The 21,615-nt window shown below is 45.5% G+C and overlaps 1 protein-coding gene across 2 annotated transcripts; it reads right to left on the bottom strand.

Moving 5' to 3' along the window:
- Window positions 1-264: 264 nt before the first annotated feature.
- Window positions 265-17,336, bottom strand: REST (RE1 silencing transcription factor). Of its 2 annotated transcripts, none has more exons than XM_083835855.1 (4): window positions 16,011-17,336; window positions 13,536-14,446; window positions 8,656-8,739; window positions 265-5,637 (listed from the first exon to the last, which is right to left on the bottom strand). In XM_083835855.1, the coding sequence occupies exons 2-4, from the start codon at window positions 14,434-14,436 to the stop codon at window positions 3,935-3,937; spliced, it is 2,688 nt and encodes an 895-aa protein (XP_083691981.1). In that variant the 5' UTR covers window positions 14,437-14,446; window positions 16,011-17,336; the 3' UTR covers window positions 265-3,934. The 2 variants fall into 2 exon arrangements, with proteins under 2 accessions (XP_083691981.1, XP_083691980.1); XM_083835854.1 differs by lacking the exon at window positions 16,011-17,336 and adding an exon at window positions 15,506-15,654.
- Window positions 17,337-21,615: the final 4,279 nt, after the last annotated feature.

Below are 21,615 nucleotides of genomic sequence, written 5' to 3'. Positions count from 1 at the left end.
TCTGTATCTCTCGCTTCGTGCCTAGCTTTAATTGGAGTGGGCAGAGAAACGAATACAACATGATTAAATGGAAAAAGAACATTATTTCTGGAGCCACGGTCCCTTTCTGCAGTCAGGACTGCACATGCATGCACTTGGCAGCTATATACTGGCTCCCCGCATCATTCTGTCCTGATGTCTTGAAGAGATGCAATGATGCTTGCATTGCTGCCGCCTTCAGTTAAAAACATCTCTGGTAGCTATTAATAAGTAGTAGATAGAAGCTGCAAGTTCCTTAATAAAGTTTATTTAATCATAACTATGCTTAGGAAAATACACTTGTAAGGGTTAATATAATGCAATTTAGTTTAACTTTACACTACATTTTGGACAAAAGACTTATACATGTCTTAAGTAAAAACAGGATGTATGATCTGGCTTGTTTTACATCTATTAAAAACGTAGAAAAGGCTGTCATGCACTACAGTAGAAAGAGCATGAAAAAAAATTACCTTTGGTTTAATTCAGAGAATACAAGTATTGCACTGTAAAAGCATCAAACATGGTGCAACCAAACATCATAAACACATTTCCGTGCCAGCTTACAAAAGTTTGTTAGCTAGTATAATTTTTGAGGGAGGAAATATATGTACACATAAAATAATTCCATAAGCTATTTCGATTCTGTTAATATTGTACGTATGCCACATATCTACAGAACTGCCATTCAAGAAAACTTGAATTTGGTTAATACTTTTCAGCTACATCTGTTGAATCTAAGTCTGTTGAAATTAATGACGCTACCACATCTTAACTGGCCTGTCAGTTGTCAAACCTTCTTTTTTTTCAATTAATGAAGTTTCAGCCTAGATCATCAAAATCCAGAAACATTGGATTATGAATGCAATCCACTTCTGGATCATTTCTTAGGGCAGTTACTTTGAGTGTATGGACCCACACAGGCAAAAACCCCCCACACCGCGTTGCTCAGCCAAGGACTGGCAGTGTAGAGCTATCCTTGTGCTAATCCCTCCAACCATGAATTGGAACACTCGTGTAGGTTATTATTATCGAGACAAAAGAAATTGCTAGTATTGGTCAAACTGACACAGAATAATTTAAGAATATTGAAAAAGACAAAAGTCATTGTTTAAAAAGGAGATACAGCAATGTAAAACCACCACGTGTGGTAGGTTACCTAATTCATACACTCCACATCAAATATTCAATATTAGACATTTCTAACATTTTAGATACGCGTGACACAGTAAAATCTTTGCTGCTTTAATGTAACATACTCCCAAATCTTGGCCTTCACCAAGCAGATAATTCCAACACAGCTACGTACCAACAGCAGGTATTTCAGGACACTGCTGGTAAGGGTCTCAAATAGACTTTTCTTCTTAATATTTCAATATTAAGATTATCTTGTGGTAAAAACACTGCTTAACAGAAGCACCGTTGTTTTCAAAGAGTTCTTGGTAGATCAAGCATTAAAACCTTGACCACTTCCCAGAAATGTGCCGAGGAGTATCTCAAAAAAACACACTTTTTTTTTTTTAATCTCATAGAGAGAGATTTCAAGTCAGTCTACACCATATTTTCCTTTAAAAATTAAAAAAAAACTATCAGGCCAGTCCATAAGTTTATCTGAACATAGCTGAAGTCCTTGAAGTCTCTCAGAAGATGGCAAATGCCAAAGGGGAGCTATAAAATCTCTACACAGTACTGGAATTCCCAGCATCTGTTCACATTGCTCACAAATGGTGGCAACATTATATACCACTGGGGAAAAAAAAAATATCTAAGACTATCACAGCTGGTTGTCTAGGAAAACAATTCATCTAGGTTTATTTTCTTAATGTTTAACATAAATATAGTTGCAACATGATCTTTAGTTGACACTGATTGTCACAGCCAAGGTAAGGATTGAATGCTATCTAAGCAAACAAAATCTCACTATACAACTTGTTTCTGCCATGAGGGATGTCCTCCCTCTCAAATCTTTGGCCTCCTATTATACCAATCTCTCCCAAAAGGAGAAGCAACGTAGTATTGTTGTTCTCTATTCATTCAAGAGGGTTTGTTTGGAGAGGAAGCTGACATGGGGACAGGCAGAGAAAAATGGGGTATATTCCAGAATATTTCAGGTCATAAAACGCACTAATACTGATCAATCTCTTCTCTCCAAACACCTGCCTCCAAATTTGCTTCTTCGGAGCTGACAAGAAGCTACCCCCAACTGCTCCGGCTGAAAAGGGAGCTACAGGTGGCGTTCTGCAGCACAGATGAGACGAGAGTGTTTTGCTCTTCCCCTGCTTATTTGGATTTTGCTCACATTTTACTACTATAAGCAGCAGGCATGCAATCTCTTGCATGTTTGTGTGCGCCAGAAGAGAAATCTGCTTAGAATTAAAAACTCCTGCAGTGGTAGTTCTTGCATACACACCTAAGATCACAATCTTACGTGTTTCTGCATGGAAGCAGGATGGTTTTATTAAACGCAACTTGAATGAATAAGGAGCAGGAATTCCTACAGTTTTTAATACCAGGTTTGTTGCTTACCAGTTATCTTTATTTGTGTTTTTTTGTTTGTTTGATTGTTTTTGGTGAGACATTAGATTTTGATGAACCACACTTACATCAGTGCTGCCTTTTTTTTTTTTTTTTTTTTTTTTTTTTTTTAAGTTCATGAAGTTTGACTGCTGTCCATTGTGGAAATTAAAACAGGAAAAAAAGATCAACTGGACTTTGCAGAACTTGCAGATATTTCCACTGAGAGCACGTATTGCCCTGTCTGGTGATCCCAAATTATAAATTAGAATTTATTCTTCTGTATATGTATTAAAAATATCAGAAGTGACATTTCTATGAAAAAAGAAATGTAAAATAGTGTTTTGAAACTGCATTGGTATCCTTTTGCTCAACAGCTATACAATTTTAAAGCTAGTCAAAAATATATAGCCAAACAGTTCATAATTTCATGCACAATTAGCAATACCCCATGAAAACAAGAAAAATATGCAGTAAAGAGCATCACAAAAAAAAAACTGGCCCATGGTAAGCAACGAATCTGAATGTTTTGAAATAAAAATGGCTACACAAACAAAACCAAACATGCATATATAAAGTGTACATGTACTGCACAAGCGCTATTTCTAAAGGATTAAACTGCATAGGTAAAAACAAAAACAATGTGCAATATTTTAAGCCTTTAAAGCACAAAAAAAAAAAGCAGAAAATTAAAAATAACAAATTTACTTCCCCACAGCGGAGCCAAGTATGTATCATAGTTAATAAGACATTAATCAAGACAGGTTCTCCAATCAAAAGTTGGAAGGACTAACCCCAAATTTTGGCTCACTGTTCACACTTAGGGGATCTGAAATGTACACTCACAATTATAATTATCTTCAACAGTCATGTTCATCGCTAGCCAACTTTGATTTGTTTTTACAAAGTGCTCTTTTATGTAATAGAAGCTATCGCCCTGGTAGAAAAAACACTGAGTAGTTTTTACCACTTCGAACGTCCAGACACATTACGAAGAACTAAAACAAAGGCAGAGGAGAGGGGAAAGAGATGAGTTGGCTGCTAGAACAAAAAGCAACTGTCAGTGGCTCTATAAACATCCAACTTGTGTATGAGTTGCTACAGTCATTGTTCCTAAAATTCTATTTATAAAATAACTGCATAAGCTAACAGACTAGAAGCAGACAGACTTTACAGGACACAGCCTCATACACCCTACCTGCCTTCTCTAACGAAGAGATCCAACAGTTAATGAGTTCATTACATAAAAAGTTGTCAAAAATATTTTCAACTGAAAAATAAATCCCAACGCAGACTCTAAAGCAAACCATGCTTAAAAAAAAATAAATCTACAGTATCTGTACATGAGCTATATAAGATCTTACAAAAGATACACATACCCCGAAACCACAGCTATTTATTTCTACTCCTGCCCTTTTGTCGCCTTCTCAAGATAATATACATTGACCAAGTGGCGATTGAGGTGCTTGCTGTATTCGCCCTCCTTTCTAAACGAGCGGTCACAAAAAATACACACATAGTTCTCCCTGACCACTGTGCTGTCTGCAGCTCCCTGCGATGCCTTTGGACTCGCTTCCTCTTGCACAGAGTGAGCGCCATTTAACCCCGAATCATCGCTTCCTTCTGATATGTTGTCACTGATGTCGCTGCCTTCGTGGCTGTGGATACCCTCATCCTCATCCATTTCCTGAGATTCATTCCCCGCTGCGCTATCCGGAGATGGTAAGGCCAGCGCTGCTTTAGGGCTCTGCACGCACCCTTCTGGGGGTGCAGGTGCTGGCACGGCATCTCCCGTTGGCTCTGTCGCCGGCAGGTGTGTCTTAGTCAGGTCCATCGGGTCTGCAGTACTCACAGTTTCTGCCACAGAGGCTCCCTCTGGCTCCTTCTCAGGCTCCAGATCTGGTAATGCATCCATGGGCTCATCCAACGTGTGTTCAGAAGACGCTTCCTGAGGAGATTCTTCAGAGCAAGTGTTTTCCTCTGTATCCACCTTCCTCTCCTCTTTTTCACAAACGGCATCTTTGCTCTCCTCTGCTGCAGCAGGCATGTCTTGGTCCTTCACCTCACCTTCTGCGTTTGCATCCTGCTCTGGCAGACAAAGCTGTCCTGGGTCTTGTGCGCAACCTCCTTTAGCACTGACGCTCTCCCCCTCGCGAGCATGACCACCAGCATCATCTGATGATGATGCTGTGCCAGCAGGGTCTTGCTCCTTCACCCGGTCGCTGCTCAGACTGTCAGGCTTCACACACCCATCTTCTTCTCTAAGAGGACATTCGTCTGGCATCTCCTCTTCCTCGATCTTCTCCTGATCAGGCCTACCGCTTTTCCTACTGTGCTTGTTTTTCAGAGCTTTCTTTTTTTTGTTTTTCTTAAGGCAAGAATTTTGCTTTTTAGGCTCCTCCTCTGGTGCATCATTTTTTTGAGCTTCCTGGTAGTCTTTGGGCTTAGTTTCCACTTTCTTTTTCTTTTTTGTTACTGCTGAGGTGTCATTTGCAGGCTCTTGCTTTGAGGAATTTACTTCTGCCTCTGCCTTTCTTTTGATCTTCTTTGTTTTACATGGTTTCTCAGTATTTTTCTCAGTTTTAATATCTACCTCCTTGTTTTCTGAAGCTGATTTCCGACTTCTGGTTGTCACCTGGCCTGCAGAAACACTGGTTGTTGGCTTCTTTTCCTTTGCTAAATTCTCTTTTTTCTCCACTTTCACAGTTTTCTCCGTTTTCTTTGCGGCTGACTCCCCTTTTGTTTGCTCCTTCTCCGCCTTGTCATTAACGCTCTCAGAAAAGTCAGCTTCGCTCTTTTTAGTCCGTAGCTTCACCTTGGAGACATCCATGGTGATGTCTGAACAATCGGGATGCCTGGATTTGATGTGATACTGCAGGTTGCATTTTTTAGATGCCGCGTAGTCACAAACAGGACAGAGAAACTGGCGCGGGTTGACGTGGAGCTCAACATGCTTTTTGAAATTGCTGCGGTCGGCTGTTTTGTAGTCACAGTGTGGGCAAGTCAGAGGCTTCGGCCCATTGTGAACCTGCCGTGCATGTCGAGTTACTTCATGCTGGTTTGAGGCCACGTAGCTGCACTGATCACATTTGAATGGCTTCTCACCTAAGGAAGGAAGGGCGGAAGGGAACGATGATGATTATTAAGCATGGAGGTGGAAAGGAAATGGCATTGTGCTAATACAGGCACAGAGATACGAAACTCAAAAAGGAAAGAAAAATTATCCATGCGCCTTTAAAATTAAATACTATCAACATAGGAAATCCACAAGGCACAAACACATCCACAAGACACCAAAAACGATATACAAAAAAATAAAAAAAAAAAAAGAGAGGAGGGGCAAGGATTGGGAGGAAGGGGATCCACAACCAAACAAGCGGTAACAACGTCACGGGTTCTGGCTATGCATACATACCGGCAGAGATCTCTCTACAGTAATATTAGCAAATGGAATCCATACCCAACTGGTCCATTGAATGCATTGTAGAAAAACGGAAATGTAACATTTGATGAATAGCAGTTTCACACAAACGTTTCAAAAAGTCCAACTTTACACAGATTTAGCATACTTCATGCTTGCATTGAAAAAGAAGTAAGGGAAAATAAGCTAGCAAAAACCAATGCCTGTGAAAGGAACACCCTGCTTAGATGATCTTTGCCTCTGATAGTTCAGTTTGCTGGAGTTTATGTTTCAAACGTGATGTATTCTTGGCAAGGCAATCCTAGGCATTCTAAAGCCATCGTGTTACTACTGAAATCTGCATTTACATTTCTGAAATTACTCTTGCATAAGTGTTTTTGAAATGCTAGGTTTAGTGCATGCTCTTGCAGCTGAACTGGCTTTTCATTTACACATCAAAGCACGTAGGAAAAACACTTTCAGCACAATAAATCAATACAAAAATACTTTGAGAATATTTGTACGTATGCAAATTCAGCTGAGGAACTCGGGATGCTCTCAAGCTCTAAACTAGCATCTCAAAACTGACCTGCAGAACTAATGCATGCCACTTCGAAGGTACACTGAAAAGCCGCTCCAGGCCCGTATGCCCATGGTACAACAGTACTTCTACCACCCCTCCAACCCGCTGCCCCAACACTGCCCCTACTCATGTTGCTCCTCCGAAGCCCCATGACTCAGGAGACCAGAGCAGCCTGCAATTAACGTGAAGTCGCTGTGACTGCGGTGTCCGTTTGTGTGTTAGCCACACAGACTGTAACAGGTTGTGCTGCCTCCCTGGCAAGAAGGGTTGGTGACACTTGCTGAGGAGTCTAGAACATTTCATTTCTGCCTGCAGCATCTCTTTGTTATTTAATGAAGGATTAGTTTGATTCCGCCCATCTTCTTTCCTTCCTCTCACCTCCTCCTCGACTCCCAGTGACCTTTTCCACAAGCTTAACCTTGAGGTGCTTCATTGGTCATACCTCTGCCAAGGACGGGCCTTATTCACCCACACTTCATGCATCAGCTTCACGTTATATACAGTCAGGACAAGAAGACCCGCTCTTACATGCGCTTGAACAAGCTGTTCCAGCCGCACAGAGTGCTCAGAAATGTTGAAAAGCCATATCCAACAGGGTAACGCACACGTTGTACACAAAAAGCTTGAATCTGTCACCTCCACCAAATCCGAAGTTCTCATTGTGCAAGTGGAAGTGACATGCTAAGGTGGCTAAGACAGCTACAGTAGTGCAGCAGACTATAAAGCACTGTACTTCACTGCCTTACACTTGAAGATAGTTAAAATCAGCACTGGTTTGCCCTAAAAGTCCAGCCTATGAGCTGCAAGAATCTGGAAGTTGCTCAGAAGTTGCCACAAAAAGGCCTGGACAAGGGGGCAAGGCAAGATGGGCAACAGAAGTTATGACAGCTGTTAATAAAAAAACCCTGAGAGCAATGTCCTATGTGCAATCCCATTTCTGTCAGCACTTCTCATGCCCTCCTTCCCAGAGCTTCAACTCAATGACCAAGGGCAAATCCCACTCCTTGTCCCCTTTGGATTTCAGTCTTTTTTGCACAGACAAGGGGAGGAGAGGATGTTCAGGAAATAGTTTCTGGGCTCAGCAAGTTTTGACCAAACCATTTGCAAATTCACGTTTAGCCCAGAGGTTCAGTTTAATTTTTTTTTTGTTTTGTTTCGTTTCGTTTTGTTTCTGAAAGAATGTTTCAATTGAAAAATTCTCAAACCAAAATACTGGCACGTCATTTTTAAGCTGGCTATTTTCAATGGGTCCAAACCCCCATCCCACAACAGTTAAAAATGCCTTCTGGTGTCAACTACTGAAATCAAAACAACTACTGTTCAGGAGGCTTTTATTACTGTTTGCTAGGAATAGGAATTCATCTAGCTTTGATCAATTCAGATTTTAGCAAACCAAAAGCATCTACCTCAGCTATCCTAAGAGGGTCACTAAGTACACCTGTGCTTGCGTTTAGCATGACCACGGAGTAAGAGCTCTGAAAAAAATGCTACTGTTTTATTCAACAAAACAAAACAAAAAGATTCACAAGAGAGCAGGAGATAGTTTTTAACACCATAGCTTTGTGATCAGTGATGGGAAATAAATGCTAGTGAAAATTGCTAATTCTGCCCTGTAGTGCCACAAGACTGAATCATCATTTGTAAAAAACTCCTGAGTTTGCTCATTTCTCCCCTGTGCCAGAAGTAGGCACTGTTTTGAATCTTTTTGTAACACTAAGCAAAAACTAAGGGTTTCCTCGGAGCTCCTCGATGCGATGAGACATCACAGGGGAGATTCTCAGCTACTCAAACCTCTCACAGCTTCACTGATTTGAACTGAGTTATTGCAGCAGACAGAAGGCAAGAATTTGTTCCTACATCATTACAATATTGTATTTACTACGAGACTAACTAAGACTACTACGGCAGTCCTATGAACCTCAAAATGCATCTTGGATAGTGAAGGGAAAGAAAAAAAAATGTATTCCCCCATTATCACTTTTATTAATGGCAGTATTTTTTTAGCAGGTAAGGACAGCCTTCTCTGTTAAAACCAGTAGCTAAAGCTCAGGCCATACTGGACGAGCTGACCGCCTCATCTCATACAGAACCACCCCCTTTTCCTGAGCCATGCTGCTGCCGCCGCCACCCCCTTACCAACCTGAGTGGGTGCGCATGTGCCTGGTTAAATGGGTCTTCTGAGAGCTGGAGTAGGGACACATAGCGCATTGATAGGGCCGCTCTCCTGTGAAAACAAAAGAGAAGAAAACAAAAACACCAGCGATTAATTACTGAAACACAGCTGATTCCCGTACTTGGTTCCCAAACCATATGTGCCAGGCTGTCACAGAACCCCCAGTTGCATTTCAAGACACATTATCTCTCAGAAAAGGGTCACAGCGAGAAGCGTGTGCCTGAGCCAAGCCAGCAGATGTGTCATGCCTTATGAATGAGGGATGGTAATGATGGGACAGAATATTAGAGAGGGACACCCCGCTGTGGTCACAGTAACCCCAGGCAAAAGGTGATCGGGACGGCCACCTTGAGGAAATCATAAGCCACCGGAGCTGATTTTTCTACAGTATTTTCTGTCATCAGTCCAAAGACACACAGAAGATATAGACCCTGTAAAAAGCCAGGTACATTTTTGCTTCCTTTAACACCTTACCTGAAACCTCCATGTTTAATGTGGATTAAGGGTGGAGAGAAACTACCCCCACATCTCAGAACTGCATTTTCCAGAATGCAAGTGCAGGAGACTGGGACATACCGACAAACGTTTATTGGCAAAGTGAAATTGTCTGGAACGTGGACAAGCACAATGCCTTGCTCAGTGAAACTATGCTGCTAGCACAGCAGCAGCACTTTGAAGACTCAAATTCCTCCACCTGCAGTTTTTGTTTCTGGAGAACGAATGGAAACTAGCCTGCCATAAATTAGGTCTCCACAAGAGAGTTAGCTTGTGTAACTACCAGTACACTTGAAAAATCCTTTTCAAGTGAAGACAAGCCCAAAATAAAGGCTGACAGTTTTAGAAATAACATCCATTAGGCAGGTCCAGATAAGTCCCAATTTTTTATTTTTATTTTTTGCCTCAAACTGCCAGCACATCCAAGAGGTTTAGGCTGCTTTGTCTCCACTACAAGTTGTGAAAACAACTTTTTGGTTTAGAGTAGATACGCCTAACGGGGGACAGCAGTAATGGGGGGAAGGGAAAAGGATATTCTCAGTTGTAATATTACTCAAGGCATACTCAGCATTACACCACAGCAGTTTGCTACATCAATCAAAGCATACAGCCAATGTCCTCCCCAAACCACTGAGACCCAGACATCAGCAAAAATCCTGTACACAGCCTATGCGTTCGCTTTCAGAGAGTAGTTTTATCTGTAGCAGCAAAGACCTCCATCTGCCAGTATAGGACGTGAGGCTCCGCTGCTGGTCTTTGCTGAATTAGCAGTAGGAGCAGTCTTTGTAATGCAGACAAATCCGCCCCCCCTTCCTTCCTCCCATTAAATCATTTGGATTATCACTCTTGTTTGTATCAGCAACTTAAACACAAATTCACCCCAACAATCATAGCCTCCTGCACCACACAACCTCGTCCCCCCCCCCCAGATTTCCAGTTAAGACAAGGTTAAGTCATGTACAAGGGACGGGTAGGGCTTTTGTCACACAGAAATGGTTGTGGCTTTCAATGAGTCTTTATGCCTGGCTACGCCACAAGGGCTGTTTTATAAAGTGCTATTCGCCAAATATTGTGATTTTACAAGCTCATTATATGCAAACAAGCCACCAAAAAACTCTCTACGAGACACTCAGAGAATAAACCCCGACCTGGCAAAAGCTGAAGCAGACACTCAGCTCTATGCAAATGAACAGGCAGAACGACGTCAGTGAACAAGTTCAAGATCACCTCCTTACTAAAGCTTTTCTTCCTGTGCTACTGAAAGCTGTGCTTGAAACAAAATTGCTTCCATCAAACTTCCAATCCAGTGTGGCAAACAAGAGAGATCTCCTACGGCAAACAAAGTAAAAATACAGCAGTTCGAAGCTAGGCACCAAACACTGGGACTGCCTGAAGAAGGCACCTTTTTCATATAGCCCTGTAAATGACTTTTGGTTAAGTTTCCTAGAAATTGTTTCTGGTAAGTAAAATAGAAAAATAAGATAAAATAAGATAAAATAAGATAAAATAAAATAAAATAAAATAAAATAAAATAAAATAAAATAAAATACTGCATTCTGTCTTGCACTTAAGACAGTTCCAGGATCAGTAGTAGGAAGTAGGTGAGGGGGGTAAATCAAGTCCAAACTTGCTCTAATATATCTAATGAGCTCAAATGAGTCAAGGTGGCTCTGTCCCTGACACACAGGAGCCTTTCTACCCCATCAGCAGAGGAAGGGATGGCCTTGAGTATCTCCAGACACCAGGCTCTTCCAGGTGTAGCTTTCCCAGCAGACAAGCTTATGACCTCCTGCGGGATCCTTAAACCACCCCCTGCCCAACGTCCCCCCTGTCTGTCAGCAGCCTATCCCACAGTTTTTAGCTTTTAGTCCAGGACAGACTCACACACACCTGCTTTTCCACAGAGATGCAAGCACAAGGCACGCAGATAACATCCACCTGCTTTCCTGAGGTCCCCAGACACAGAATAGATGCTTCCACCGCCATGCACTGCCCTAGCTTGCAGCCCCCTTCCCTCCTCTGGCATTTGTGTGTGTCCTCATTAAGTCAATTCAGTTCACTACCCAGCAGAAAACAAACTTGGGGGTGAAGAGAGGGATATTTTACTGACATTTTGGTAAGCTGAATCTATGAGAACTGTTATTGCAAACAATGCACATTTACAAAGGAACCCACTTATTTGAAAGATTTTTAGTCGGGTGAGAACAGGCAGAAAGATCTGCATTTGCCAGCTTTTAACTAACAGCTAGCAAAGAGAGTAGCTACCAGAGTGAACTAAGAAGTGCTGAAACCATAATTATTCATTTTCAGCTTAATTAAAACAATGAAAGGACATGACAGAACCAAACAAAAAAAAAAACTTTTTAAAGGAGAAAAGGGGGATTGGACAATATTCTACCTAGTTTAACTTGCCTTTTTCTTTTTTTTTAAATACAGCTCACCAGTAATGAAAAAACAGCAGCACTTGTCTGCTGAAAACTCTCAACTTCAGGGAACTCTGCCTGCAGCTTCGGGAAATTAGGATTGTATTGAATAGTTTCCGCCCCTGATTTTCTTAAGATTGCAGTTCTCAGAGCGTGCAGAAAGTTTCTCAGCTCTACAGTTGCTGCTGTCACCCTCTACTGCCTTCTCCAACTGCAGTGATAACAAGGTGCTTCCTCGACAAGCACGCATTCAGGGTTAGTTCCCCTAAAACTCAGTGAGGGCTTTCAGAGATCGGAGTGGGAACCTGATGTCACACAAACACAAGCAGGGATGAATCTGAAGTCGAGACATATGTAGAACAGGCACCACAGCATGAGCTCACACTTGGCAATGAATTCCTGGGATGATTTATTTAGTTTTCTCCTACATTTTGTCATTTTCACCTGGTCTCTTTCCTGTTATCTCCCACAATACATACAATGAAAACACACTGGAGGACAAAAGGTACCATTTTCCTAACACCTCCTAAAATAACCTTTGTTTACTTGTTTAGGAAAAAATATTGAGACAAGACTGATCTCTAAACAACAGCACACAGCTATTGTTAAGAGAATAGTATGTCTTAACGTATCAAAAATCAAAAGAGACCCCCAGACCCTTTGTCAAAGCAGACACTAAGGCATGCTCCTGAACCCAAACCGCTCCACGGTGCTTCACCACACTTCGGCTCAGGCCCAGCTCCAAGGTCTCAAGTGTGCAGCCCTCCCCTTCCAGACAGCTGCAGAAAACTAAGCAGAAGCCTCGAAACCACTCATGTCAGCAGTGCGAAATGTAACTTCAAAGAAGCAATTCGACAGTGTTTTTGTTCACCTCCAGTAAAGGGAACCGAGCCAGGACATCACACAAGAAGCTAGTTAGCGAGTCTGCTCTCCGAAAACCTGCAAGTAAAGTATGAATGGCCCCTCCCCACCCACAAAAGGCATCAGGAGGCAAAGCGATTGTACCTCGCTGCCCTAAGAAGAGGATGTGGCTGCGACATCCCCTCTCAGACTTGAGCCTTTAGTCAGAAAGGAGTCTCGAGTTTGGCTGCACTTCAGCACTTCCCATGTCAGGGGCTGCGGAGGCTCGCTGATACAAAGCAAGGTATTTCCTAATCAGCTGCAGCCCCAGCTCACACCGACAGCTGCACGACTGAAGGCCCTCTGAATCCATTTGGTATAAATCAGAGCAGAAAGGGGCCTCATACTTTTCCTGGAGATTACAAACTGACGTTAGGAGAAGACAAGAAAACAAGCCAAAGTCTCGCTTGAGGGTTCCCTGTAGGCCAACATTAGTATGCATCTACTTTTGGCTACTGCAGTGATGCAGATCTTAGAAAAAAGTAAGGGCCATTAAGGGAAATTTATTGCCTATGAACACTACTCAACATTTACTATATCTTTGTAGATAGGAGAGAGCACTTTCGCATGTGTGCATCATCTTTCTTCTAGTTACAACTTAGTCAAGATTCAGCTTGGTCTCAAACCACAATTTTCAAAACCACCTATGTGATTTAGGCATCTTTTGTCAACCTACTTGTTTTCTTCTCACAAAACATCAGGACTTTGCAGACCCTGGCAATCATCACACGCACACTTTGTCATGCCCTCTTCAAAAAAGCTGTTTACAATTAATAAAAAGGATGCTCTCCATCTCCCTTTGGGCCCCTGACATTGAGAGATGTCAGAGCCTTCTTAAAATTGCAGACTGGAGCTCAAACCAAACCCCCAATTCACAGGCTACAACCTGGTAGCACCAAGTACAACAAGAGAGCACAGAGTCTTATGAGGGTGGAACAAACTCTGCAAAGAGAAGAATCATGGTTTGCTTCATCCGTTCAGTTTCACAGTACTTACCAAGCTTACATCAAAAAAAGATTAAAGACTTACCTGTGTGAGTTCTAATATGTTGAATATAGTTGTTTTTCCTGTCTGAAAAATAGGAGCATTGCGAGCAGGTATACACTTTCCTAGGAAAGTGATTTCTTAGGTGTTTCTTCCAGTGATATTCACTGACAGTAGTATAAGTGCATATGGTACACTTGTAGACTCTCTCATTTTCTCCTGCTTTGTTGTGGTGCTTCAGGTGAGCCAGATAGTGATCATATCTGTTAGTGTTATAGCCACAACGATCACAACGGATCGGGCCCTTGGAGAAATCCACCTCTTCTGTGGTGCAAGAATCAGACTCCTTGACCTGGGCTTGCTTTTCTGCATTTTCTTCCACGAAGAACTTCTTAGCACTGTGAACCCTGATATGATGCACAAATTCTTCTTCAGACTCTGCCTCATACTGGCAAGGCTTACAACGAAATGGCTTGCTCTTTAAGCTCTTACACTTGTCCTCTGTGCTTTCTGGAGTACCTGGTGCTTCCAACGGGGCCTCTTTGTCCACACTAGGAGTCTCAGGAGCAGGGCAAGCAACTGGACCTCCACTTTCCACACTAGGCACTTCAAGAGAGCTTAGTTCCACACCTTCAGGTGCCTCACGGTCACTCTCTGCAGTCTGGGCATCTTCCATACCCTCTCCATCGCTATCTGAGAAGTTGCTGTCCCCCACCGTCGTCAGCTCCGCCATCTGCCTCTCTTCCCCCACCAGGTAATCGCAGCAGTTGCCGTTCACTTCTCCTGTCAAGGCCACGTTCGCCAGCATAATAAGCTGAGGAGCCGCCAGCTCGGCTTTCGAGAGGTCGTGCAAGTCGTACATGTCGTTAGACAACGCCATGCCGATGTTAGCGCTGCCGGGAAACAGGCTGCTCCCACCGGACTGTCCCAGCACCTGAGTTGCCATAGCAGCAGTCCTGCGGGAAGAGAGAAAAGGCACACCTGTAGGCACCCGGCCTGCGAGAAGGCCTCGCGCTACCCGGGCAGCACTGCAGCTAACGCCGGAAAGTGACACCGGAAAGTTAAGGCGGAGGAAAACCAAACAAAGCGGCCCACGAAGGCCCCGAAGGAGCTCCCTCCGCTCCCTCCCAGGAGCTCGAAACCGAGGAGCCCGCGGCGGGGAGGGGCCGCCGGCGGCGGGCTCCCACCTCCCCGGTCCCGCGGGGCCCACACGCGGCTCGGGGCGGCCGAGAGCCCCCGGGCCGGGCCGTGCCCGCCATGTCGGACACCGGGGCGGAGCGGACACCCCCGGTGGGTGCCGGTCCCGACCGCCCCCCCCCCCCCCCCCCCCCCGGCCCGGCCGGCCCGAAGCACATCCGCCCCGGGAGGCAGCCGGGGGAGCCGTGCCCCCGCCGCAGCCCTCCCCCCCGTCCCTCCCTCCCTCCCTCCTTCCCTCCCAGCCAGGCATGCGGCCATTTTCTGCCTGCCCACACAAAGCGGCCCTCCCCGCGCCGATCGCCGCCGCCGCCGGGGGAGAGGAGGTGGGGGGGGGGGGGCCCTCGCCGGGCACGGCCGCCCCCGCCGGGCCGGGAGGCGAGGCGAGGGCTCCGCTTCCTCCTCCACCCCCCCGCGGCGGCCCGGCTGGGCTCCGCCGGGGCTGCCGCCGGGGAGCCGGGGCGAGCGGCTCGGCTCCGGCAAGGTCACTGCGGCCGATCGCGGCCGGTGCCCGGTGCGGCGAGAGGGCGAGCGGCGCCGCCGGGGCCTCCGCCCGGGGGCCCGCGGCCTGGGGCGGCGGCACTGCCTTCCGCCGCCGGGCCCCGGCGAGCGCCCCCGCGGCCGGCGCGGTGCAGGCGGCAGCCGCGGCTCCTTAGCCGTGGTGCTGATCCCCCCGCGGCCCGGCCGGGCCCGGCCGCCCCCGCCCCGCCGATCAGCCCTGGACAGCGCCTCTCGGCTGTCCCGGCTCGGCTCGGCCCGGCCCGGCTCGGCTCCCTCCCCACCCCCCGGGCCCGGGCGCTGCCGGTCCCCGCCGCACTCACCGGCGGCTCGAGGCCGCCCGGCCGCGGGGCTGCTGCGGGGCGCGGCGCGGAGCCGAGCGGGCGCTGCTGGCGGCGGCGGCGGGAGGCGCCGCGCATTCCAGCACACAGCGCGCAGCGGCGGCGCCGCCCCGCCCCGCCCCGGCACGGCTCGGCACGGCTCGGCACGGCTCGGGGGCGGCGCGGAGCCGCTGAGGTGGCCCGGGGGGATCGGTGCTGTGTGGGCCCGGTGGGCAGAAAGGCCAAGGGGGTCCTGGGGGGCGGTAACAGGAGCGAGGCCGGCAGGTCGAGGGAGGTGGTCCTCCCACGCTGCTCTGCCCTGGTCAGGCCTCACCTGGGGTGCTGTGCCCGGTTCTGGGCTCCCCGGTACAAAAAAGACAGGGAGCTCCTGGAGAGAGTCCAGCGGAGGGCCTTAAAGATGATACGGGGCCTGGAGCATCTTCCCTGTGAGGAAGGGCTGAGAGACCTGGGTCTGTTCAGCCTGGAGAAGACTGAGAGGGGAACTTACCAGTGTTTACAAATATCCTTTCAACCTCTTTTCAGTGGTTTGTGGGGACAGGACAAGGAGCAATGGCCACAAAATGGAGCCCAGGAAGTTCCGCAGCAACATGCAAAAGAACTTCTTCACGGTGAGGGTGGCAGAGCACTGGGACAGGCTGCCCAGGGAGGCTGTGGAGTCTCCTTCTCTGGAGATATTCAAGGCCCATCTGGATGCCATCCTGGGCAGCCTGCTCTAGGGAACCTGCTTTGGCAGGGGGGTTGGACCCGATGATCTCTGGAGGTCCCTTCCAACCCCTACAATTCTGTGCTTTTTAAAACCTGGTCAAAAACCCGTTCGACAGGACAGGTCTTTACAACAGAGTGCAGGAACAGCCGCTCATCCTGTCTGTATCGATGATGAATTTTGATACTAAATGAGCAGACATCGTACAAACCGAAACTCTTCTTAATGGTCCCTTCTTGTCTCAGGCAGTTACCCGGCTCTTATACATTTATACCTGAAAAGTCACCTTGGGCCTGAAATGGTTCAGATCAAACTGATCTGTAAATCTCAAATCTTTAAGCAGTAGAGTACTTAATGAGCAAACGTCACCGGGAGGCTACAAAAACCCTCTTCTTTTCATCGCACCAACTTCTACGCATGCTTTGCTGCACCACTGCACGTTGGGCATAAAAAAGGGGGCAGAGTCCCCAGCTGGCAGAAACTGGTAGAAACCCCTCAGGAAATGTCAAAAGCAAATGTCAGTTTTCCTAGATACAAAAATCATTGGAGAAGTCAAACTATGCCAGGACTCGCCGAAGAAGCATAAAGTTTTGTCAGGCATTTAAATAAGGTATCTAAAGAGCATCCCTGATCCATTCAGTTTTAGTCTTTATCCCAAGAGGAATTTCAGCTCAGCTGAGCCCAGTCGGCGCTGATACTCCCAGACCGCTTCACGCATGCCAAGCTGTGGAAAATTATTAAGCGTCTCCCACTGGTGGCTAAGGGATTTTGCACAGCGCTTGTTTCAATGCATTTTCTTTCGCTGGGTTTTGAAAACAGCTTTTTTTTCTAACCCTCGTCAGTAGATGGTATGATTGAACCAGTCCACCGAACGCTTTAAAGTAGGGTTGGAAGAGTTCAGCTTCAAAGCAACTGTACAGTGTTTAATTTAATCTCCTCTCAGCAGAATCTGGCAGTGCAACCTGATCCGGGCAGCCAGACGTCATCCCCCCCCCCTTGTCTCCATCCCTTCCAGGGGCACTTCCAGCAGGCAGAAAGGTCTGCTTGTTCGGCCCTGTTTCACTGAAGTCACAGGGGCTTTGTACAGGTGCTGGGGGCAAGCTGCGAGTACCAGGCAGCGGGGTCCAGACCACTGCTTGTTAACTCTTTGAGGGAAGACACATGCTAATATCTCTTTTCAGAATCCAAGTCCACATAAGTACGTAAAAATAAAAATATCTATACAAATATGTAGGTTTTAGGACTCATTCTGAAAGTGTGATGAATACAGTTACAGATGGCGAGTGATAAAAAAATTCCCCCTTCTCTAAACAGACATTTGCAGTGTACGCAGAACATGCATTTCCACCCTCCTTGCCAATATACATGCAGCATGCATGCAACACTACATTTCAGTTTAATGCATGACTGCGTCAGGCATGAGCCAGCTCTCTGGATCTTTTTTTCAGTGTCTGATGAAAAGTTGTGAGGAAAATACAAAAATGGGATCTTTTATCACCTTTCTTTTCCTTCCTTCCTTCCTTCCTTCCTTCCTTTCCTTCCTTCCTTCATTTTCTTTCTCTCTCTCTCTCTCTCTCTCTCTCTCTCTCCCCTCCTCCCTCCCTCCCTTCCTACAGTTGTTCACTGGCAGTTACGTATTTCTGGTTCCTAAGGGCAAACTCATCTGAGCAACCCCTGCAACTACCTGACTGTCATTTTCTTCATCCAAAAGAGGAAGTCTGTAATGCAGTAAATGTTACGGATTTGTGGATGTGATGGATGCTCTAAAATCTTAACCTTAGGTCCTTTGTAAATGCATCACACTTGAAACCTCCAAGTGTATTTCTCTTGTTTAACTGCTCTCAGAATAGTTTCTCCTGCTTTTAAGAGGAATGGTTGGGTGACAGGTATCTGATCTCCACTTTAGACAGAGAAACCTGAGCAAATAGTAGGACAGATTTACAACAAAACTTTGCCCTTCCAAAAGGCATTGATGTGACTGGCTCAGACTACTTAGCTCCCAAAAAATATAGCCCAACTTTTTGTCCAGCTTTCATAAGATACGGCTGTTCTCTACCCCTGTTCCTAGAGAACTTGCCTTATTTGCACATAGTACTTTGGTCAATGCTCTCCTTATTCCCAGACCAACACAAAAGATTTGTTCCCCAGTGAAAAGCTCCTTTGAGCTCTGAGTATAGCCCCTAAGTCAAGTCCGAGCCATTCACAAGCCCCCTTAACTCTAGTGGCTGCCCCATCAGATTTATAGATTAAAACTCAAGTTACACAGCTCACTAGCTGCTCCAGCAGTCAAGTGCTGTTAGTTCTCCAGTGCTTTCCAAAATCCCCACATGTGCACCCCAAGAAATCTTAGCGGCACACGGAAGTGGCTACAGCAAGTATTTTGTGGTTGGGATGCTTTCAGGCAGCTTGAATGTAGATAATTCTGCAGTGAATATGTACCCTGAAAGAAACGAGCCACATCAAAGATTGTAATGTCTGCAGAAAAATGCAATAGTAAATAAAAACTTCTGCCAAAACAAGAAACTTTAAGATGGATTGTTTCCATTCTGGATGAGCAAGGGAGCAGGGAGCTGGAGCTGGGTTTGTAATAGAAAACATACTTCAATATTAGCATCCATTATAAAAATAAAGGCACTGCATTTATAATGGTTAAAGAATTTACTTGAGGTTCCTACGAAAACTTTGCTTCTTTGTGGATAATTTCAGAACTGGTACTGACACAGGTTCACTCCACGGAAGGGTTTTTTTGCACTGTCTGCTTTCCTTTTTTTTTTTTTTAACGACCAGCTCCCTCAGGCTTCTCTTAAAACACCACTATTAATATTATCTTAATAGTATTTTAGTGTTCACTTACACAAAGATCTCTTTATCTTATTAGAAACCAGTCTGACCAGACTTCTCAACCTTTATAATCTGCAAGTACACCGATCTGTTGTAGCTTCACCAGCAATTTAGCTCCTACTGAACTTCCAACAATATATTCAGAGCATCACAAGATATATAAAATCCGCAGTAATGTGTTCTGATAGGACTCTCTTTCATGGTCAATGGAGAAAAACCACTGCCACTCCATTTGCTTTGCTGTGCTTCATTTGCTACTCTTATCACATCTTGTATGTGAAGGTCATAACGAGACGAAATTTCAAGCCCTACGCAGCATCATTTGTGTTACAGAAATTCTGGCTTTAATCAGTTTGAAAAAGCTTTTTCTACAACTTTCAGAATATGCTGGTGTCACGGCGATAGTAATCTAATAAATCGTTGTTTTCAAATAGTGAACTTTAAAATTCAGTGACTGCCCTTTATGTCTTTTGACTTTCGGACATCTGAAATAAAATGGCTGTTAAAAGAAACAATGAGAATTAAACAAAGAGGTAGTTACACTTTAGCTCCGTGTACTTTTCAAAGTAGCCTAAACCAGCTGTGTAGCCAGCACTGGCAGTCATGCTCTCCAGCTCACAGCCGCCATTACGGAATCTCCTCCCTTGCTCCAACATGAAGGTTTCTGCATCCGTGTGGCGATCAGGAAAAGAGAACATTAAAAATACTGTCCCCAAAAGCTCCTCCTTTGTCAGCAGTGTGAGTTTATCCCTCTGCGAAGGGCTGGTTGAACATGCCACTTTAGCTCTTAGGACCTACACGCTCTTCTAAAACAATGCAGCGGCAGTTTGTGTTAAAACTAGTTTACGAATTGGTATCCAGACCTTAGCTACTCTTTACTAGCTCTTTCAGAAAAGCCCACAGAACTGACTGCATTTCGCTGCCCTCCTGGATGGCAGTGGGTACTGTGAAGAGGCAAATTTATTAATTTCAGTGAAGCCATAATTTCACAGAGTATGAAATACCACGCTCAGATAAGACAAAGTCTCTTCAGAGAAGCCTTTACTGAAAGTCACTTTCCTACTCGCATGGCAACACATTTCTGTCCAAGCAATTAGGTTTAAGATATCTACATATTTTTGCATAGCACTTTTACAACCTCCTTTGGCTACTACAGTAAGCCTGCTACCAGCTGCTGTGGCTGTGACTTGACCAAGCAGTAAATCCAGTGTTCAAGCCGCCACTGCTGGATCTAAACCACCACAGTCACTTGACTCAAAACATTGTTTTGGCACAAGCTCGTTCTGTCAAGACCAATTTATTTCAAGATGTTCTAAAAGGTTAACTTCATGCCCTCAGACTTTATGCTAGAGAGGGCATCTCCTGTGCGTGCCACTGCACCTGGATCAGGTATTCCTTGTCCTCCTGCAGGCAGCACGAAGCCAGTCCAAAAGCACCAAAGCAGCGCTAACCCCAAAACGTAGGATCTGGCTGATTTGTTAGAAATGCGATCGTACACCCATCGTGTCCGATCTAGTTGAAACATGTACTGCCAGCGGTAGGTGGCCAAACGTGAGCGATCACAGATTCAGATTCATGGCCTGCAGCTGCAATTACGGCACACAGGCAGCTGGGGCCTTGCCTCCAGCACCGGGACAGGTCAATACTCACTGACAGCAGCCTGTGCTGCTTAGCTAGGTGAGCACCTTTAACAGCACAGAGCTAATTTAGATTAGGTGGACCTTGGCACAGCGTAGGGATTTTTTGGATATTGATGGTGGCCCTGACTGAAGCTCTCGGTGCACGTGAGGTGCCTAAGTGTTACCCTCAGATGGAAGAGCTGGAGCTGGGAGACGAAAGGAAATGCTTTCAAAAGCATCCCGGCACCCAGCAGCTCCCATTCATGTTTCTATGGGTTTCCAAATGATTTCAGGCCACAGCAGAGAGAGCCAGCAAGGTGCCGAGTGCTGTAGACAAACTGCTCTCAAATTTGTAGCTGAAAACTTTGCAATTATGTGTCAGAGGCAGGCGTTACATGTAGGAATCGTAACACCTACACCGCAGTTCCCTGCTCCTAATTCCTACAAATAAAGTTGCCAGAGCAACTGTTCCAAGGGGAGGGCAACGTACTTGTGAGTTAGTGCCACAACCTAAACACAAGTGCAGCTGCCACGTGTAAAACCATTTTTAATAGCCTTTCTAGTACAGAAGAGTTGGTGCTGGCGTAACTCAATCCTCTCTACAGCAGCTGTATTTGAAGCAGTGCAGCTTTTTGTCTTGGGCGATGGCAAAGCAGGGAACAGTGCCTCTGGTATTTGACAACATTTCTCTGGACGAGCAGTTGTTTCTTAAGCAATAGCCCTCTTTGTTGTTTACCCTGCCACTGGCTAATTGACAGCGACAGGGATTATGTTGGGAGGAGAGCATGTAATGGTGACATCAAAGCCAATTATTGGGTAAGAGGAACAATAACGGAGGAAGGTTTTATTCAGAAAGAATATGTGTTTATGTAGCGGGGCTTAGCCAGCTGACTGTGGGCCCTGTACCTTGTTTTTGCCTCCATTCCCAG

The sequence above is a fragment of the Anser anser genome (genome assembly GCF_964211835.1).
Source record: "Anser anser genome assembly, chromosome: 4".
Taxonomy (NCBI): Eukaryota; Metazoa; Chordata; class Aves; order Anseriformes; family Anatidae; genus Anser; species Anser anser.
The sequence above is the reverse complement of the archived record's forward strand: the minus strand, read 5'-3'. Positions and strand labels throughout refer to the sequence as shown.

Coding starts and splice junctions, on each gene's coding strand:
- REST (XM_083835855.1), bottom strand. CDS start 14,436: ATGGCAACTCAGGTGCTGGGACAGTCCGGTGGGAGCAGCCTGTTTCCC. Junction 8,740..13,535: donor ACATATTAGAACTCACACAG/GTAAGTCTTTAA, acceptor TTGTTTTCACAG/GAGAGCGGCCCTATCAATGC. Junction 5,638..8,655: donor GCACATGCGCACCCACTCAG/GTTGGTAAGGGG, acceptor TTCCTTCCTTAG/GTGAGAAGCCATTCAAATGT.